The sequence below is a fragment of the Papilio polytes genome, unplaced genomic scaffold (genome assembly GCF_000836215.1).
Source record: "Papilio polytes unplaced genomic scaffold, Ppol_1.0 DF824146.1, whole genome shotgun sequence".
Lineage (NCBI taxonomy): Eukaryota > Metazoa > Arthropoda > Insecta > Lepidoptera > Papilionidae > Papilio > Papilio polytes.
Genome location: NW_013525058.1, coordinates 3,302,746 through 3,319,652, shown reverse-complemented (window position 1 = coordinate 3,319,652; position 16,907 = coordinate 3,302,746). Strand labels below are relative to the sequence as shown.

General features: G+C 36.1%; 5 protein-coding genes across 5 annotated transcripts in view; 3 read left to right on the top strand and 2 right to left on the bottom strand.

Moving 5' to 3' along the window:
- Window positions 1-7,500, bottom strand: part of LOC106111741 (neuroblastoma-amplified sequence-like) — a 23,195-nt gene extending 15,695 nt beyond the window's left edge. Inside the window, 15 exon segments of the mRNA XM_013293885.1 lie at window positions 601-914; window positions 1,238-1,374; window positions 1,707-1,830; window positions 2,118-2,243; window positions 2,490-2,687; window positions 2,894-2,980; window positions 3,072-3,176; window positions 4,169-4,414; window positions 5,044-5,196; window positions 5,570-5,744; window positions 6,084-6,178; window positions 6,300-6,433; window positions 6,778-6,911; window positions 7,129-7,226; window positions 7,303-7,500. Of these exon segments, the coding sequence (XP_013149339.1) occupies window positions 601-914; window positions 1,238-1,374; window positions 1,707-1,830; window positions 2,118-2,243; window positions 2,490-2,687; window positions 2,894-2,980; window positions 3,072-3,176; window positions 4,169-4,414; window positions 5,044-5,196; window positions 5,570-5,744; window positions 6,084-6,178; window positions 6,300-6,433; window positions 6,778-6,911; window positions 7,129-7,226; window positions 7,303-7,374 (2,198 nt within the window). The 5' untranslated portion in view covers window positions 7,375-7,500.
- Window positions 7,501-7,771: 271 nt separating this feature from the next.
- LOC106111765 (RNA polymerase II subunit 5-mediating protein homolog) lies at window positions 7,772-10,110 on the top strand. Its single transcript, XM_013293909.1, has 4 exons — window positions 7,772-7,989; window positions 8,068-8,311; window positions 8,463-9,129; window positions 9,570-10,110. The coding sequence occupies exons 1-4, from the start codon at window positions 7,960-7,962 to the stop codon at window positions 10,024-10,026; spliced, it is 1,398 nt and encodes a 465-aa protein (XP_013149363.1). The 5' UTR covers window positions 7,772-7,959; the 3' UTR covers window positions 10,027-10,110.
- A 357-nt stretch (window positions 10,111-10,467) lies between these two features.
- On the top strand, window positions 10,468-13,026 carry LOC106111782 (28S ribosomal protein S29, mitochondrial). The gene is made up of 8 exons (XM_013293931.1): window positions 10,468-10,637; window positions 10,727-10,940; window positions 11,208-11,300; window positions 11,566-11,711; window positions 11,943-12,103; window positions 12,357-12,498; window positions 12,630-12,722; window positions 12,805-13,026. The coding sequence occupies exons 1-8, from the start codon at window positions 10,560-10,562 to the stop codon at window positions 12,991-12,993; spliced, it is 1,116 nt and encodes a 371-aa protein (XP_013149385.1). The 5' UTR covers window positions 10,468-10,559; the 3' UTR covers window positions 12,994-13,026.
- A 140-nt stretch (window positions 13,027-13,166) lies between these two features.
- LOC106111800 (ATP synthase subunit g, mitochondrial) lies at window positions 13,167-13,825 on the bottom strand. Its single transcript, XM_013293953.1, has 2 exons — window positions 13,678-13,825; window positions 13,167-13,536 (listed from the first exon to the last, which is right to left on the bottom strand). Exons 1-2 carry the CDS (start codon window positions 13,715-13,717, stop codon window positions 13,277-13,279), a joined length of 300 nt encoding a protein of 99 aa, XP_013149407.1. The 5' UTR covers window positions 13,718-13,825; the 3' UTR covers window positions 13,167-13,276.
- Window positions 13,826-14,029: 204 nt separating this feature from the next.
- LOC106111740 (dolichyl-diphosphooligosaccharide--protein glycosyltransferase subunit 2) overlaps window positions 14,030-16,907 on the top strand; it is a 5,124-nt gene continuing 2,246 nt past the window's right edge. The window contains exons 1-7 of the mRNA XM_013293884.1: window positions 14,030-14,193; window positions 14,481-14,665; window positions 14,835-15,103; window positions 15,242-15,403; window positions 15,786-15,930; window positions 16,057-16,493; window positions 16,744-16,897. Coding sequence (XP_013149338.1) covers window positions 14,181-14,193; window positions 14,481-14,665; window positions 14,835-15,103; window positions 15,242-15,403; window positions 15,786-15,930; window positions 16,057-16,493; window positions 16,744-16,897 — 1,365 coding nt within the window. The 5' untranslated portion in view covers window positions 14,030-14,180. The remainder of the gene's footprint in view (window positions 14,194-14,480; window positions 14,666-14,834; window positions 15,104-15,241; window positions 15,404-15,785; window positions 15,931-16,056; window positions 16,494-16,743; window positions 16,898-16,907) is intronic.

The following is a 16,907-nucleotide window of genomic DNA, read 5'->3' as shown; positions in this document are numbered from 1 at the left end:
GACATCTTCGTACGAATGGGCCGGCTCGTCCGGTGAAATACCACGACCACACAGAAAACAGGCGTGAAGTGGACGCAATTTCGTGTTTCGTCTGATGAGTGTGGTGCCGGAGGCCCAATTTTAGTCATTTTTCCGTCCCACCTTTTGCTTATAAGAGAAGGATTGGAAGAAAAGTGGATTTAACGGTGGAGGAGACGCATAGGAAGGGGAAATATCCTCTTTATGTGCGTCTCCTCCTCCGTCAATTAGAGGAAGGTAACGCATCGGCAATTGCGGATGTCTATGGGCAGCGGTCGCTTCGCATATTTTGGCGGATTTAGGTGGCCGCTTGATCGTTTGCCATCTTTTTGTATAAAAAAAAAACTAGTAAGTATCGTTTTGATAAATACCGCAGCATATTTGCAGTTTCCGTGGCGTTGTAGAAATTCAAGGGCATCGGATCAATTAATATTAAGCGATTTGCTGCTAGTATGCCCCCTTTTTCTATGAAAAAACAAACATCCATCCATTCATCCATACATCCAAACTTTCTCTTAGTAAAATTTGAATCACAAATCCCATATTGAAGAATTTGCATAGATTTGTCCATATGTAATTTACCTGAAGATCTGTTTCCTGCACCAATCCTTCTCGATCTCTAGGGGTTCCACTTTAACTGGGGGTCTATGTTCGAACATTTGCAGCGGTTTCGGGGTGGGCAGGATGTGCTGGAAGTCGAGCGGGTTGATGGTCTCGGGCAGCTTGTCCAGCACCGCCATCTGCATGTGCACGGAGCGGATGTGCGGCCACAGACAGGTGAGCGCCTCGACGCGGCCCTCCTTCGCCATCTCCACCGCGCTGTGCACTACACTGTTGCTACGCAGGCAGTCGTACTCCTCTTTGTTGTACGTCGATTTCTCGCATTTCATTATTGACTGGGAAAAAACATTTATTTAGTAGCGGTTGCTTAGGCTTAGAAGGCATGGACTTAAAAAAAAATTATTAGCAGCTTATTTCTAGACTGTTCTTCATCTATGCCTAATTCTGGAAGAAGAATTCTGTTAAGAAGAAAATCAGTACTGCGCTGGAAGATTGGCACATCACTAGATTATTGGCATATACGTTCCATCCCTATCTGACATCTGTCAATGTCATTCAGAGGTATTAGAATAGTGCATTATTCTGGTAGAAGTTAGTGGTCTGAATATTAAAGTTAATTACTCTGTTACAATTATATTCCATGCAAACTTTATAATACCTCATAGAGTCGCAGCCTCTCCTTGTAGAAGAGCATCACGTGCCGGCAGCGCAGCAGCTCGCTGGTGTACGAGTTCAGATCCTCCAGCGTTATGTCCTCCGGGTCCGTCAACTTCTCGCCACGATCTTTGTTGATTTCTGGTAAAAATCCAATAAAATCAGCTGCTAAATATTAAAAACATTCATTCCGTAGATATATGCTGCACAACTATAACTGTGTAATAATCTAAATTTATAAATTAAATCATGACAAAGGCTTAATTATATCAACTCTCTCTTTCCCTCTATATCTTTTCGCCCCTCCCTCTGTTTGCTTCCATACGTCCCTTCGTCCTTTTCCCTCTTCAACTCACTTTCTTCCATCTACCTCTTTTCCTCTTGCTACTTTTATCCAACTCTCTTTACCTCCTTCTCACTTTCCATTCATATCTCTTTCTCTTTCTCTCTACTATCACAAGTATGTGTGTCACCGTCTAGTATCCTGTCGTTGGTGAGGCGCAGTCCGAAGCGCAGCAGGTCGTTGGCGGCGAGCAGCGTCTCCGGCAGCCGGTCCACGCACTGGTGCACCGCCCAGATCTTCTTGGACACTTTGCTCTGATACAAGGAAAACACTCAAATATCAGATATTTGTAACAAGTTTGACATCATATATGTCAGAAATCACAGCATGTTTTTAATTTTCTTCTTTTTTTCAATGATAAGCTATATATTTTCATAATATTTATATAGAATAATTTTGTAAAAATTGTCATGGTTAAAATACGGAAGAATACATACAGGAACAGCTAGTCGCTGATAAAATTATTATGAAAGGAAGAAGTCCCGGAAAGCCTCTAGTAATTTTGGTAGCGTTAGTAAAGAATTCGGGCTGTTTATATTACCAGGTAGTTGTCGATGGCGTCAGTAGAGACAGGGTTCTTCCTCCACTGCTGCTGGTACACCAGGTCGCTGTCCAGACCGAACTGCTCCGCCAAGGACAGCGCCTCTGTGTAGTTGCCACTCTCGATCTAATACATTTAACCCTTTTATTACATTTACACAAGAAAATTTAGATATTACTTGCTTTTGCCTGCGACTACGTCCGCGAGAAATTAAAAAAACTAACCAATTTTTTTTAGATTATGCTCTACATCTATGCCAGATTATATTGAGATTATTTCAGCCGTTTAGGACACAAACTCTAACAAAACATCCACTGAACGAATGAAGGGATGAAGGAATGAAGGAATTAATGATTAGAAATAGTCATTCACCTTTCTGGAAAACAGTTCAGTAGGCGTGGTACTCTTGACTCCGAGCAGCCTGTAGACGCGGGAGACGACGGTGATCTTCTTGGGCTTGGGCTGGAAAGTCTCCATGTCGGTGATGGCGAACAGCACCGTCTTGAATAACTCCTTGGTCAGCTCCAGCATCGACTCATCCACCTCCTCCTCCACTTTGACAACCTCCATCTAGAGAAATTATAATTCAAATATACACATAGAAATAAATTCCACACATATAGGTTTTTTTGATAGAATTATCAAAACAATAGCTTGAGTTTACTCTAAGGTTAGAATTTTTTCATACGACAAAGTTGCAGTTTTCTATTTAGCATGATTTTTAGAAGTGTTTTATAGAAAATTTGAAAGTAATTCCAGTATATTATAAGTCTTACAGTTTCATCGCTGGAGGACTTCTTTGCGGGCAGCACGTTAGACTCACACTCCAGCACCATAAACGCGCCATCGTGAGCGCGCGTCACCTACAAAAACAGTAATTAGTGTTAATATTCGATTTGTATAAACACAAGGATAAGCACTTAGTATAGTTTGTTTTTTAACAGTTTTACAAACCCGCGGCGTGCCCTGGAAGAATTCCGGCTGCTTGCCGAGAATGTTATCCATGTCCTCAATGCCGCACACGCTCACCGCGCCGCTGAACCGCGATAGTATTAATTCCTGCAAATATTTCATTATAGTTTTGTATAAAACTTAATTTACCTCACATAGATATAATCTTGTAGTGTACTTATCTATTTATTTAATTATCTATCTATTTATATATAACACTACATTTATTTATTTATCATTTATTTATAACATTCACTCACACACATTCACAACAGAACATTACACACGCAAAACTCATCACATATATATTCACATACAAATATTATTATAACACGTACAGACAAACACGCACACTCGACATTTATATATATAATTTCAACGCGCTGCAGAGCGCCGCCCGCGGCGCGCACGCACAACGTGCAAAATGCGAAATCATGCACCGCGCCGCGCCGGCCGGCAAACAGTCGCCTCGCGCTGCTACACTGTGCTGACACCTCGCTCGTTTGCCCTCTCGCCCGCCATTTTGTTTACGTGTATTCATTGTTTCATATTGTCTTGTGTTAGTTTTTAATTTGTGTACTTGTACGTTGCATCGTACGTTATATTGTGTACGTGCACAAAATAAACTACATAGTGGTTTACCACTATAAACTGCATTGTGGTTACCGCTAAAATCTGTATGTGTTAGGTTCCGTTTACAGAAAGAAAGGGAAGGCAGACCAGATTTATAATCGCAAATAAAATTGAGCTTTATACGATTGACACAAGGTTAAATTTTGCATATCTTTCGCTTTCAAACGTAAAAATAGTCTACGGCCTGTATGAACGTTCTAAGATAAACACTCAATACTTTATACGACAGACAACGCATTTCAAGAATCGGAGAAAATTACTTAAAAAGATAATACTTATAAAAAAAGTACTCTTTTTTTTAGGACGACGCACAGTAGACTAAAATCACGGCTTACATAGATACTCAAAATATCAGATGAAAATGTCTTTGTAAGCTGAGATTTTAGCCCACTGTGCCATCGCTTGTAGCTTTCGTGAACGCATCCTTACATCGTTGGGGATGATTTCTTCAAGAGAACAATACTGACCTCATTGGTCCACCAGTTGACATCAGCGGGGTAGTAGAGGGCGGGGTCGTTGTGCTTGGTGTGCGGGGTGTGGGGTGCTTGCGGGGGCTGCAGGGGGCTGCGCAGGCGGTGGTGCGGCTGGCGTGCCAGCGGCCAACGCTGCAGCAGCCGCAGCAGTGGCAGCCGCCATACTGACACCTCGCCGTTGCAGTGCACGCACACCAGCTTGCTGCTGTCACTAGACACCTCCATACGCACCACGAAGTTCTGCAAAATTGTCAGCTCGTGTATGGAAACTAAATTTTGCCAGTGACCTTGTCCGAGCGGAATTTATAAAAAAATAGTAACGTGTCTGCCTACGTAACTACTATATTTCTACATCACTCACAAATTTTATTGAAATCCGTTTTCAGCAGTTTGGATATACGTAGTGTATCTAAGTAAACTTTCGCAATTACAATACTAGTATGATAAATTCTAATTTTTAAACAATAAAATCTATCAATTCGCTGATATATTCATAACAAATTAGGTTTTAAGCGAACGATTAACAACTATTAGTACAAACAATTTGTATTCGCATACTCGGCATAAAAAAAGTATTCACAATTAGCAATATACTATCATGGACGACACTAGAGTTCCTAAATGCGTCATGACAAGTAATCCCGAGGGCCGTCGAAGTCGAGGGAGGCCAAAGCTCCGGTGGATAGACGGCGTAAGTAGAGATGTGAAAACCGTTGGCATAGCGAACTGGAGGACCGTGGCCAGAGATAGGCCGAAATGGAAAAAATTGCTGGACCAAGCCAAGGCCCACAAAGGGCTGTAGAGCTACGGAAGAAGAAGAAGAATATACTATCAGTACAGACAAAAAACAATGGTCAAAGTGTTCTCACCATATTCTTGGAGGTGATGAAAGGTATGTATAGGTTGAATCTCTCGTTGTTGAGCTGCGTCTCCAGGTGGTCGGACACCACGGACAGCTTGTAGAAGGGCTCCTCGTTCAGGATGCGCCACGCCGTCACTCCCGCGCTCAGTGGAGACGTATCCTGACGCAGTACATACACCTCTTATTTACAAATACAAAGTATTAATTAACAAAATTAAACAAGAAAACGAAACAAAACATTTGCATATATTACACATTCAAATAAAAACTCAATTTGTAAACTATGTGTTCTTCCAGACTATGTTCTGTGTCTATGCCAAATGTTCGCGAAATCTATTGAGCCGTTTTGGATATACATAGTAAGGTGAAGCCATTACGTTTATTATTTTATATTATTTCGCCCGTGACTCTAAAAAAAAGTGAGTAGCCTATGTATTCTTCCTACCTTACATCTGTTCAGCCGGTTACTACAAAGTCTAACAAACATCCATCCATCCAAACTTTGACGTTTATTATATTAGTATAGATAATACCTTAGTATTCCTGGGCACGCCGGCGACGTAGAGCGCGTCGTGCGGCGGGCAGTAGGCGAGCGCGGCCACGCCGGCGGGGAAGCGGAAGCTGTGCCGCAGCTTGAAGCCCTCCGTCTGCGACACCACGTACCCGCGCAGCCGCCCGTCGAACGTCACCACCAGCACCTCGCAGTTCCTAACATATATTACCAAAGATGACATGGAACACCATCTTCGAGACAAATATACGCTGATACAAAAATAACATTGATCTCGTTATGAAGAATGGCTGTTGTTATTAACTATCAAGGATTTAAAAAAAAAAAGGTAAACAGTAGCCTATTCCAGACTGTAATCTATCTCTGATCCAAATTTCACCTTGATTCCTTTATCCATTGTAGAGTTATTTGGTAACAAACTCCTTTAAAACTTTTACACCTATAAGATTAGTAAAATTTCTTATTACAGTTGCAAGACAACACCTATTGTATTCTTGCTATCATTTAATGAAAAGCAAAGCACATTAGATTCTTACCATTTGGTATCCTTGACCCTTAGCGGCATAAATATGATGTCAGACACAGCATGAGTATTATCTGTACACTCCAGCCCGCCCGGTCTTGAGCAATCCTACAAATAATTGTTTTAATATTTTTTTTATAACTCAATTTACTTAGAAATTAAAACAATATCACAGTTACTATCAGCCTTTTTTTTATTTAAACTACAAATATAATAAAAAATTACTTACAGCTGGAATATTGAAGAGATTAGAGGCAGTGAGGTCGAAAAAGCTAACTATTCCGTTGCCATAAGCAAGCACCAAGAATGAGCAGTCCGGACTCCACACCAGCTTGCGCCATTGCGCGTATGCATCACGACTAACTGAAACATTACTCATTTACTTAAAAATTTATAACCTACTAAAAAAAAATACTTGTATTTTTCTCCTTTATTCAGCACTCATGTATTACACTTTAAAAACAGATTGCTTAATTCACATTCTTCAGACTTCCTAACACAGTGATATTGGTTACTTAAAAGGAAGTCCCTACATCTGATAAATTTGTATAATCTATTGTTACATCAATAGATCATTTTCATTTTTACATTATTGAAATATCTTTTACTTCAGTCATTCAACAGTGTTTTGCAATTTGGTTTTCAAATCTGTATGTTAGTCTAATCTGTAGTTTTGTTGCATACAGATATACAAAAATAATAATAACCTGTAGTTCTAGCTGCGATAGTGGCATATTCCGACCGCTTAGTTCTGATTTCTAAGATATTGTCGGTAAGCACTGCTATCACTTTCCCTTCATCACCAAGAGCAATGTGCCACTTCTGTTGCTTCTCCTTATGTCTGAAATAATTTAATGAAATAAAAACCACAATATTTTATTTTAACAACGGTGAATAAATAAGAAAAAATGTATGTAGTCTATTACTTGAAAACATTTAAAAGTATGTTGTTAGGATGTTTATTTTTTAAAGTGATATAAGAAGCTAAAGATATTATATTGACTAGGTACTATATCCGTTGTCCCTATCTTCAAAGGAATGTTATAAGAAATACTTACGCTGTAACACTATCAATAAGACTTTTTTTAGGCCCAAAAAATTTAAACCATCGCCAAAGCGCTGATATATTTTCCGGTAAAATGCTGTCGTGTTTTTGCTGTAATTATATCAAATGTATTAATAGCTCAAAGTAACGAAACATCAAATAATTTAAATTATTGAATAAAATTTACCAAATATTCCGGTTCTGGTTTCCATTCGGAAAACACATATAGTTCGTGTAAGATAGATTTACTTTCTGCCATTTCTATCAGATGAAAGAACGATAAATTACAAAATAGGGGTTATTTATCGAATTATTTTATTGAAATTCATTATAAATCCAGCAGTCACTACAACACTGCACAGTATTTAACTGTCTATATGACAGGATATTATTTTGTTGGCGAAAATATTGACATCGATCGCTTCACGTTCAGTTTTACGTAACGTCACTTCATTGTTGCCTTTTCCAATCTCACGATTATAAAGAAAACGGATGATAAAGTTATTCGTCGCTTCTTGAGAGTTCTCTTTAAATTACTCTGGCACGTCATTTAAGATTTTGCATGATTTGCTTAAACAGTAATGATCAAAACTATTTTTCCTTTGGTCATTTTTCTTGGTTTGGAATGTTTTTGACGTTTGACATTTATGTTTTGATTCATTGATTGGTCGGAGTTCTCCATTCTCCGGTCCGATAAAATAATATCGATTATTAACTTAAATGGTAATTAAATTATTCAGATTAATAATGTGGTATTTCATTTGTTAAATTGGATAACATCAATCAATTGGCTGCATAACTAGTGAAAAGTCATTTGAATAGCCTTTCGTAAAATCGACGTAGAATGAACTTCTTCAATGAAATTTATGAAAAGGTATGAAAAAAAAATTAATTCTTGTTTCATTAACACGTATATTTTGTCTTCTACTAATACATAAAATATTTAATTTAGGCATTGCAAGAAAATGGTGAACAAATTCGATTTTGGGAGGACTACCTAAAAGCTTTGAATGATGTTCAATTTAAATCGTATTCAGATAAATTAAAAGTCCCAGTGTTAGTACCAATCGGCAATAGAATTCTATTCCGTGGGGAATTAAAGCATACAAATGAAGTGACAGCATCATTGGGTCAGGGATACTTTGCAAAGTGTTCTACAGAACAGGCTGAGATTTTAAGACAACACAGAATAAAAGGTAACACATTAAATAGTAAATCTTTATTTCTCTTCTTACCATGGTCATTTTTAACAATGGTGTAGTTCTCATAATATTTGTACAAAAACATAGTTTAGTAATTGTTTATATTCTATTTATAATAATGTGTATCATAAATTAATTCTTATAGATGCTAAATCAAAACTGGATTTAGCAATAATAGAGAAAGAATATCTGGAAAGTCAAGTACAGTTTAAAAACCAAACTATTTTTGATAATTCTGGATCAGAAATAATTGAGTACCACACTGATAATGAAGACAGACTCTGGAGAGAACTACATGAACAGAAAGTTAAACAGTACTATGAAAAAATAAAAAAGGAAGAAGTGAATAAAGACGAAAAATCTGATGAGGAGTTGTGGAATAGACTTGAAGAGTTAGAACTTCAAGAGGAATTACAAAATGAACTAACCAAAGATACTGAAAATTATGATATAAGAGATGCATTAAAAAATATCAAAAAAGAAGACAACATTGATAATGTTGCAAACAACAATCATGATATCCCAAAAGAAACACCTATTGAAATGGAGGTAGAAAATATTAAAAATGTTGAAAATCTTAAGTTGGATGATAATATAACAGAAACAGCAGCGTGTGATGCAACACAAATAAATCCCGAAAATACAAATAGATTGGAAATTTTACAGAATGTCTTAGATAAACAAAAAGAACTGGAGGAAAAAATAGCAGATATTAAAAACAGAGAGAGAAATGTCACCAAAACTGAATCTGATTTGGTATCTCGACTGGATGAGTTGGAGCAGTTGGAGGAAGTGGAGGATGAAATGGATAGGTATAATTTACTCTCACTATAATTGCTTCAGTTATACATGTATTATAGATTTGATAGATTATCATAAGCATTAAATTACATCTAAATGCATATTATACATTTTCCTTATGTAATTAGCTGTTCCTGTGCAGCTTCATCCGCATGAAATTATAAAAACTTTATTTTATTTATCAAATTCTTAATTGAAAATCTCAAAATCCTTGATTTTGGCAGTTTATGGTCCCTTTCACACATGAAGGATTTTTTCCAATTTATTTACGGCTAAATTTAATAGTGTGAAAATATATAGTTTAAAGCACGTTGTAAGTTTAGGCCTTTTTATTAAAGGAAGAATTATTCAAAAATATGCTGTGATTGCTGGCATTCTACGCCACGAAGTAGTGTGTTTACGCTTTATTATATTAGTATAGATATGTTAATTCTTTTGAATGAAATTACAGGTTAGATGACATTCTTTATGAACCTGAACCTGCAGATGTGGAAGAAGATAAAAACAGTGCAAATGTCAAAAGAAGCGTGTCTTTTGCTGATCAAGATGAAAGTGAAACATTGGAGATAACTTTTAAGCATTCTAATGTACCAGCATATGATAAACCATATGAACCATTACTAGGGATATTAAAGCCAAGTGACATATATGAAGCATTTCCTCATCTCTTCCCTGAAACTACCTCTATATTGAGAAAACCTAAACCTAAATCAGAAATAAAAGAACCAAGCAATGATAAAAAACAAACTCAGAAAGTCAATTTCCATTTTACCAAGGATAATGGCGCAAATCTCGTAATAGTACTTGACGATGTTAAGGAAAAAGATTCATCCAAGGAACAAGTGTCAGAAAGCAGACATAAAAAACCTGTGAGTATTTTCAAGAAACGACGGCAGCATAAACATTAAAAATTGTTAAACAAGATAATCTTATCTTTAATCTAAAATATTAGAATTAAGTTTAATAAAATAAAAGTTACTCTAACATATTTATCCACATAAAGCCTGTTTTATTTGAAATCCTTGAAATACTCTCTGCCCGACGCTGAAGCCCAACAGATGAACTAAAAAAGAAAAGTGAAAAACCTAACAATTTTTGAGATATACCCTAAAACAGTTTCATTTTAAGCATTTGATATGGGTAATGACTACGACCAGTCTGAAATAAATGCTGTCTAATTTTACAGATTTTACCAGAGAATTTATTTAAAACGTAATCGTAACGAAACGATTCCAGAACATGGGTTTCTTAAATTATCGGCCAGCTGTTTGCTGGTTATTAGGTGTGGTTTTCGATAGATATTGTAATATATTATGTTTTCGAACGTATGTAGATTGACAGACCACTGACATTGACAATTCAATTTAAGGTTATGTTATGCTTTTCAAAATATAATTGAAAATAATTTAAGATTGTTTGTAACAATAGGTTACAAAAAACAATGTTTTCCCGAAACTTAAGAAATATCTGCCGGAGATATTCACAAAATGTCACATTCAGGACTGTTGAAGCATCCCCGGTAAGAAGTCTTTGATAACAATTTGGTTCCATAAATTGGTAACAAATTAAGAGATATTTAATAAGAATATTATGTCATTATTTTTATAGGCGCAGCAAAATGATAACCAAATAGGATTATTTTATACTTTGGACAAAAATTTGTCCAAAAAGTTGTTTGGCCAAGGCGGTTTGCCAAATAGTTATAGAAAACAGACAAAAACGTTTACAGAAACAAGTCTCATGGTGCGACAGCCGGCTCTTGATGTTATTAATTGTATCAAATCAAGTGATTTGAACCAACCTGCAGTCAGATATGTACTATGTATCCTTTTACAAGTTTTTTTTAAGCCATCACTATCTTCCTGTTCTGTTTCCCATGGATGTGTGTATTACTCTTCCATACATGTCAATAAGCTGTCTCTCACATCTTGAGCATATCCTTTACATGAAATATATTCATACTACTTCTGTAACTGAGTGAGAGAGAGAACTACAGGTATAATAGTTCTCATATATCTTGGTGGTTCTAAATGTTATTGTGAGTGAGAAAGTGAGATTGTTCAATACACTTCCTTAATAAGGCAAACAGATGGTGAGATGGGAGCAGGGAAGACATTGACCATGGCACATCTCATACATTATGCACATGATGATGGCTTTTTAATTGTACATGTACCTGGGGGTGAGTATCATTTTTAGACAACTTTTTTTATCAATATTAAATACTGTTATTGCTGAGTGACAAGATGGGAGACCTGAATTTCCCACTTTATCCTATTTGGGCATGTTAAACTAATATTTTTCATATAAATTTTGACATAATTGTGGCTTAAGGTTAGTAACAGATTAAAATAAATATAGATCATGTGATTGTACTTAGTTATCTAATATCATAAAGAGAAAAGATGTGCTAGTATAACTTTATGTTGTGACCTCTTGTTGTATAGTATCACAGTGGCTATGGAAGGTGCCTCGCCTGAAGGAGATGTCCAACTCGCAGACAAGAGAGGGTTTTGTGGACCTCCCACTAGACGCCGCGGCTTGGCTTCTGCACTTCAAGACACAAAACCAAGTGCTATTGAAGAATGAAGATGTATGTCGAAAATGGCTATTGTGTTGTAAACATTTTGTTTTTGGAAAATAATCGCTGAATTTAATTTAAATAAATTTTATTTTGACTCTTGAAAAGTAAACTTTATGATAATACAGAATTTATATGTTAAGACTTTTGTAGACACACTATAATGTGTTTATGTGTACAACAACATGAAGGTAAAGTGTAGGATTAATGACAGTTTACTGTGACAGTTAAAATTTATTACAGCTTAAAATATCCAAAGACTATGTTTGGAGTAAACGAGAGACGACGCCCGCGGGCGCTTCACTCGCCGACCTGGTGGAGCAAGGCATTGCGCGTGTAAAATACGCCTGTGACGTCATCGACGCACTAATCTACGAAATTAAACTGCTATCAAATAATAATAAGTAAGAGAATTGTATCCTTGTTTTGTTTTATTATTTGCATATTTTTGTTAATTTACTAACACTTCATTTAACCATTCCTTCTAAGCTCTGTTCTATTACCAGGAAATTGTACACAATAATACCTGAAGATGTTACATTAGACTACTGACATTTAGTTATTTGTAAAATGATGAATAAATAAAAAAAAAATTGAAGACTGAAGAATATGCTTAAAAATTGAGTATCAGTGTTTAAAGATGTTTTTTTATTCTAGGTGTAAAACATTTGTAGCAATAGATGGATACAATTGTTTCTTCTACCCACGGACTAGACTCCGCACTCCTACAAAAAAAGTTGTTATGCCAGAAGAAGTTTCTTTAACAACTTCATTTATGGAGATTACAAAGAATGATTGGGTAAGTTTTGAATGGATGAATAAATTCAACATTTTTAATTATTAGTACCTGTACATAGTGCTTCTTTATATATTTTCTGAAGAAAGTGTTGAAAGACCCTGTGTAATGTCTTAAATCTCTTATGTTTACAGAAAAATGGTGTAATTGTGTTAACAGTGGAGGATATTGCTGTACCAAGAGATCATCAAGAGAGCTACTTGCCTAGATATTTACTTTACAAGAAGGTATTGTAACATCACTAAAATCTTGTGTACAAATCTTACCATATTTAGAATAGAACCAAAATATGTCTCTTTAATTTTTCAGGGATTTGAACATTTGGACCCATTTGTTCCAGTAAAAGTTAATAGGTATTCGGACAAGGAGTTCCTAACATGTGCTAGTTACTACAGGGACAGACTTTGGCTGCGAGGACCTGAACAACTTGAAAGTGAATTGAAACTGGCCAGTGCTTGTAATCCTTATAAATTCATGGAGCTCTGTGCACCACTGTAGATAATGTTGCCATTAAATAGTATTTATAGATGATGAATTGTTTTATTTCATCTGCCAAATACATTTTTTAACAAATAAATTACTTAGTAGTCTTACTGGCAACAGTAACAGTTTTTGGCTATTTAAATCAATTTAATGCTGAACTGGACTGAGATGCAAACAAAAAAATGAGGTTTTATTTTATCAACAAAAGGTTTTATTAGCTAAAAGACACATTTAACTGATTAAATATTTATTTTAGCGAATGAAATATCTACATTTATTAGTTACACTTATTAGAAACTTAAACGTTGTATCCGACAATGTGGCGTTTTCCAATACATTCTCCAACATAGAACCAGAAAAGAATTTCGGCACCAACGAGTGTGTTAAGTGTAGCCTGCTTCACGGTTTGCTGTTTCCATGCTCCGCTCTTCGCGCTCGATAGAAGTTTACCAATACCAGCTCTGATTTGAGGAATTTCGCTCAGTTTAGGGGGCGCTAGTTCAACTCGGGCGTACTTCATGAAAATGTTGAACTTAGGCCTGGCTTGTGTGAGGGCCGCTGTAGGACAAAACGAATTTAATTGTTAAAATGCACTAAAATAACCAATGCTTGGTAATGATAACCTTCATGTTTTTAACGTAAATTACATAACACAATCAATAGTAATATATCACACATAAAATATTTAATTTGACTTACACGAAATCAATGATGGCACTTTAGCGATTGCGTTTGCCATGGTGTTAATTTATTTAATCGAAACAAATGAATTAATCAGGCGAATCCGAAATGTTAATTTCGGAATGAAAAGGTTCGATTCGGTTCAGAGCTGAAACAAATGTCAAAATTTACCTTTAAATGGTGTTTCCACAAATAAAAACACTAGTCCAAGAAAATAAATATTTCTTTTTAATATTTATTTTAATAAAATGCTCTTTATTACGGATTTAAAAACAGTTTTGTATCTTTCTTTTCACTGGATTTGTTTCCACTTAAGCAAAACCTGAAACTAAGGTCATTGGAGTGTCTGTAATGTGAGCAACACACAATGCTACGTCTTGCGTTTCTGTCAAATAATCAACGCCGGTGGACAAAAACTATTATTTTAATGTAATCTACATTTATGTCTTAAATAAGCTAGATATATCTTAGAAATAGCATAAACACGATCTAAGTTATATTCGTGTTTACCAGAAATAAATATGTATAACCGTGGTATGTATAATTCTTCATCGTTAAGTAAATAAATAAGTAGTACTGGCGTGGCCGAACTCTCCCTGAAGATAACTGAAAAGACGCCTTTTTATTGTATAAACCAAATTATAATCTTTTTTTGCCCCTATTCAAGTTAAGTCAACACTTTACATTATTGCTTTTTTTCAATAATTTGTTTGGGCCACGTCATTGCTTACTACCGGCGAGAAAAATTGCCGAATAGGTTACATCAATAATATGCAAAACTATTAAATACTTCATTTCTTATAGTAATTTACTTGTTTCAGTGTTATGCTTACTTTTTGTAAGTTCCTTGGCTCTTAGTCAAGCAAATATCCTCCAAAGTACAGTTAATGTGAAGAAACTGCAGGGGATTTTAGAGGAAGGTTTAAAAAGTAAAGATGTAGGCGCTCTTTACTTTGCCATCAAAGGCTTAAAGCAAATAAATGCCAAAATACCAGAAGTCTGTGATGTAAGTAACTTCAATTGATAGCATCTCTGTTATTATTTTTAATCTTCAATGTATTTTATATCCAGTAAATTAAATAATACAATTAAATTAAGTTTAACATTTTTGTTTCATATTCATAGTCACTTTAGCATAAAGTTCAGTTTGAATGTCAATAAATACTATTTTACAGGTATTGAAAAGTTTAAAATATGATATTTCAAACTTGGAGCAAGTGTTTTATGTAACAAATGCAGCAGCACTGGCAAATTGTTTGACCATATTGAACCCAGACCTCCTTGGCACTCCCACAAGGACTTTGGACAAGAAAGATGCTACCCTACAAGAAATATACTATGCAGTATATTCATTGAAGGCTATGGGCAAAGGCACCATCATGGACAAAGAGGACTCCCTGAAGAATCTTATACAGTTGTTAAAGAAAGATGATTCTCCAGCCAAGTGAGTTTTTGCTAAAAATCCATACTAGTATTGTAAAGAGAAATAAGTGTGAATCATACTTGCACATTTGTTTTAATATCAGCAAGTTTTATATAGTGATAACCATTGGTTTTTAATAATTAAAACATTTTCTTGCAGCTATGGGTATGTGTTTGCATTGTGTGAGCACATGGGTTGTGGCACATGGACAGCTTCACATGCTGAGGGTGTGCTACTAGCTGCTGACGAGACTGACGCCCGCGCGCTGCACTTTGATGGAGGCCTTCCTGCCACTGCACTCGTACTTGGTAGCATAGCAAGGTAACATAAGAAATTCATTATCTGTATCTGTACTGGTATTTTCAAAGTTTGTTATATCTGTAACAATTTTCTAGTTTACCTTTCAACTAGCTGTTCATGTAAATCCTCATCCAGATGACTTTGTAATAAAACATTTTATAGTCTACATCCTGCAAAAGTCAAAATACAAATGCTTAAATGACAATGAAGGCCCCTGCTATTGGTTGAGAAAATAAATAACTATGGCAACTTTGATTGTTTGTCTGTATTGGCTTTTGTCTCACAGATTTTTCTAATTTACTCACTCTGTAAGTTTAAATCCATGAAAATATAAAACCTATTTGTTGTAAGTGTAGTGGTTTTATTTAGATGAGAACTATTTTTTTTTTACCTTTGTATACAGGACATACAAAAGCCTTAAGAAAGCATCACCACTGAGTGAGGAGCAGCGCTACAAGTTCAGTACCTACGTATCGGGAAGGTCGGTGAGCACGCCGCGCGGCGCCGCACTGCTGCTTGAGGCCGCCACCGCACTCGCTGACGACGAGGTAACTATGTTAATATACGTAATTTTATGAATAATTAATAGTAATTTTAAATTAATGTAAAATGTAAATTATAAATAAAAGATGTATTTATTAAAAATATTAATTAAATATTGAATAATTTTACAGCCATCTCCTATCTGCATAGTAATCAAGGGCAAGAAATACGTAACTTCCGAGTCAGACTCTGTTGAGTTTTCGATCACTGACCTCATTGGTCGTCCAGTCCGCGGTCTGAAGCCCGAGGAAGTCGTCGCCCAGTCCGCCACACGTCTCGCTGACGATGTAGTGGTGTTGTCCAAACAACCATTAACACAGAAAGCCAATGAACCGACAACCTTTGTACTTAACCTCGGCAAGATCAAGGCACAATACGGTCTTTATAAGATATCTCTTAGCGCTGGATCTAAGACGGCCAATCTGAATGTAGCTGTTCTCGGTGAGATTCAAGTCAGTAGCCTGGAGGTGGGCATTGGTGATGTTGATGGTACAACCAGTCCGAAGATTACCACAATCACACACCCCAACAAGCTGACTGAGGTGCTCCAAGCTGATCACTTGCAGAAGTAAGTATAGTTAAATATTTATCCACTTCACAAAATTGAAACAAAAAGCGGAAACTGAAATTTCGTATTTTTTATTCAATTTTTAACAAAAAAATTTAATTAAAGAATCAATTTATATAACATCATACATTGAGGAAATAATTGTGTTACGATTTACATATCGTTTGCCTATTTAACGCAAGCAAATACATCTTTAGTCTTTATAATTTAAGTATATAAGAGATATTGTAATGGAGGTATGTATTCACAGAGTAAGCTTGAAGTTCAGCGTGCGCGATAAGTACAACAACCCAGTGTCGGTGCAGCAGGCCTTCGTGCGCGTCGCCCCCGCCGCCGCGGCACCCGCAGACCTGGAGGCTATCTACGTAGCTGAGCCCAGCGCTAAGACCTACAAGGTCGAGCTGGTCAGTACAC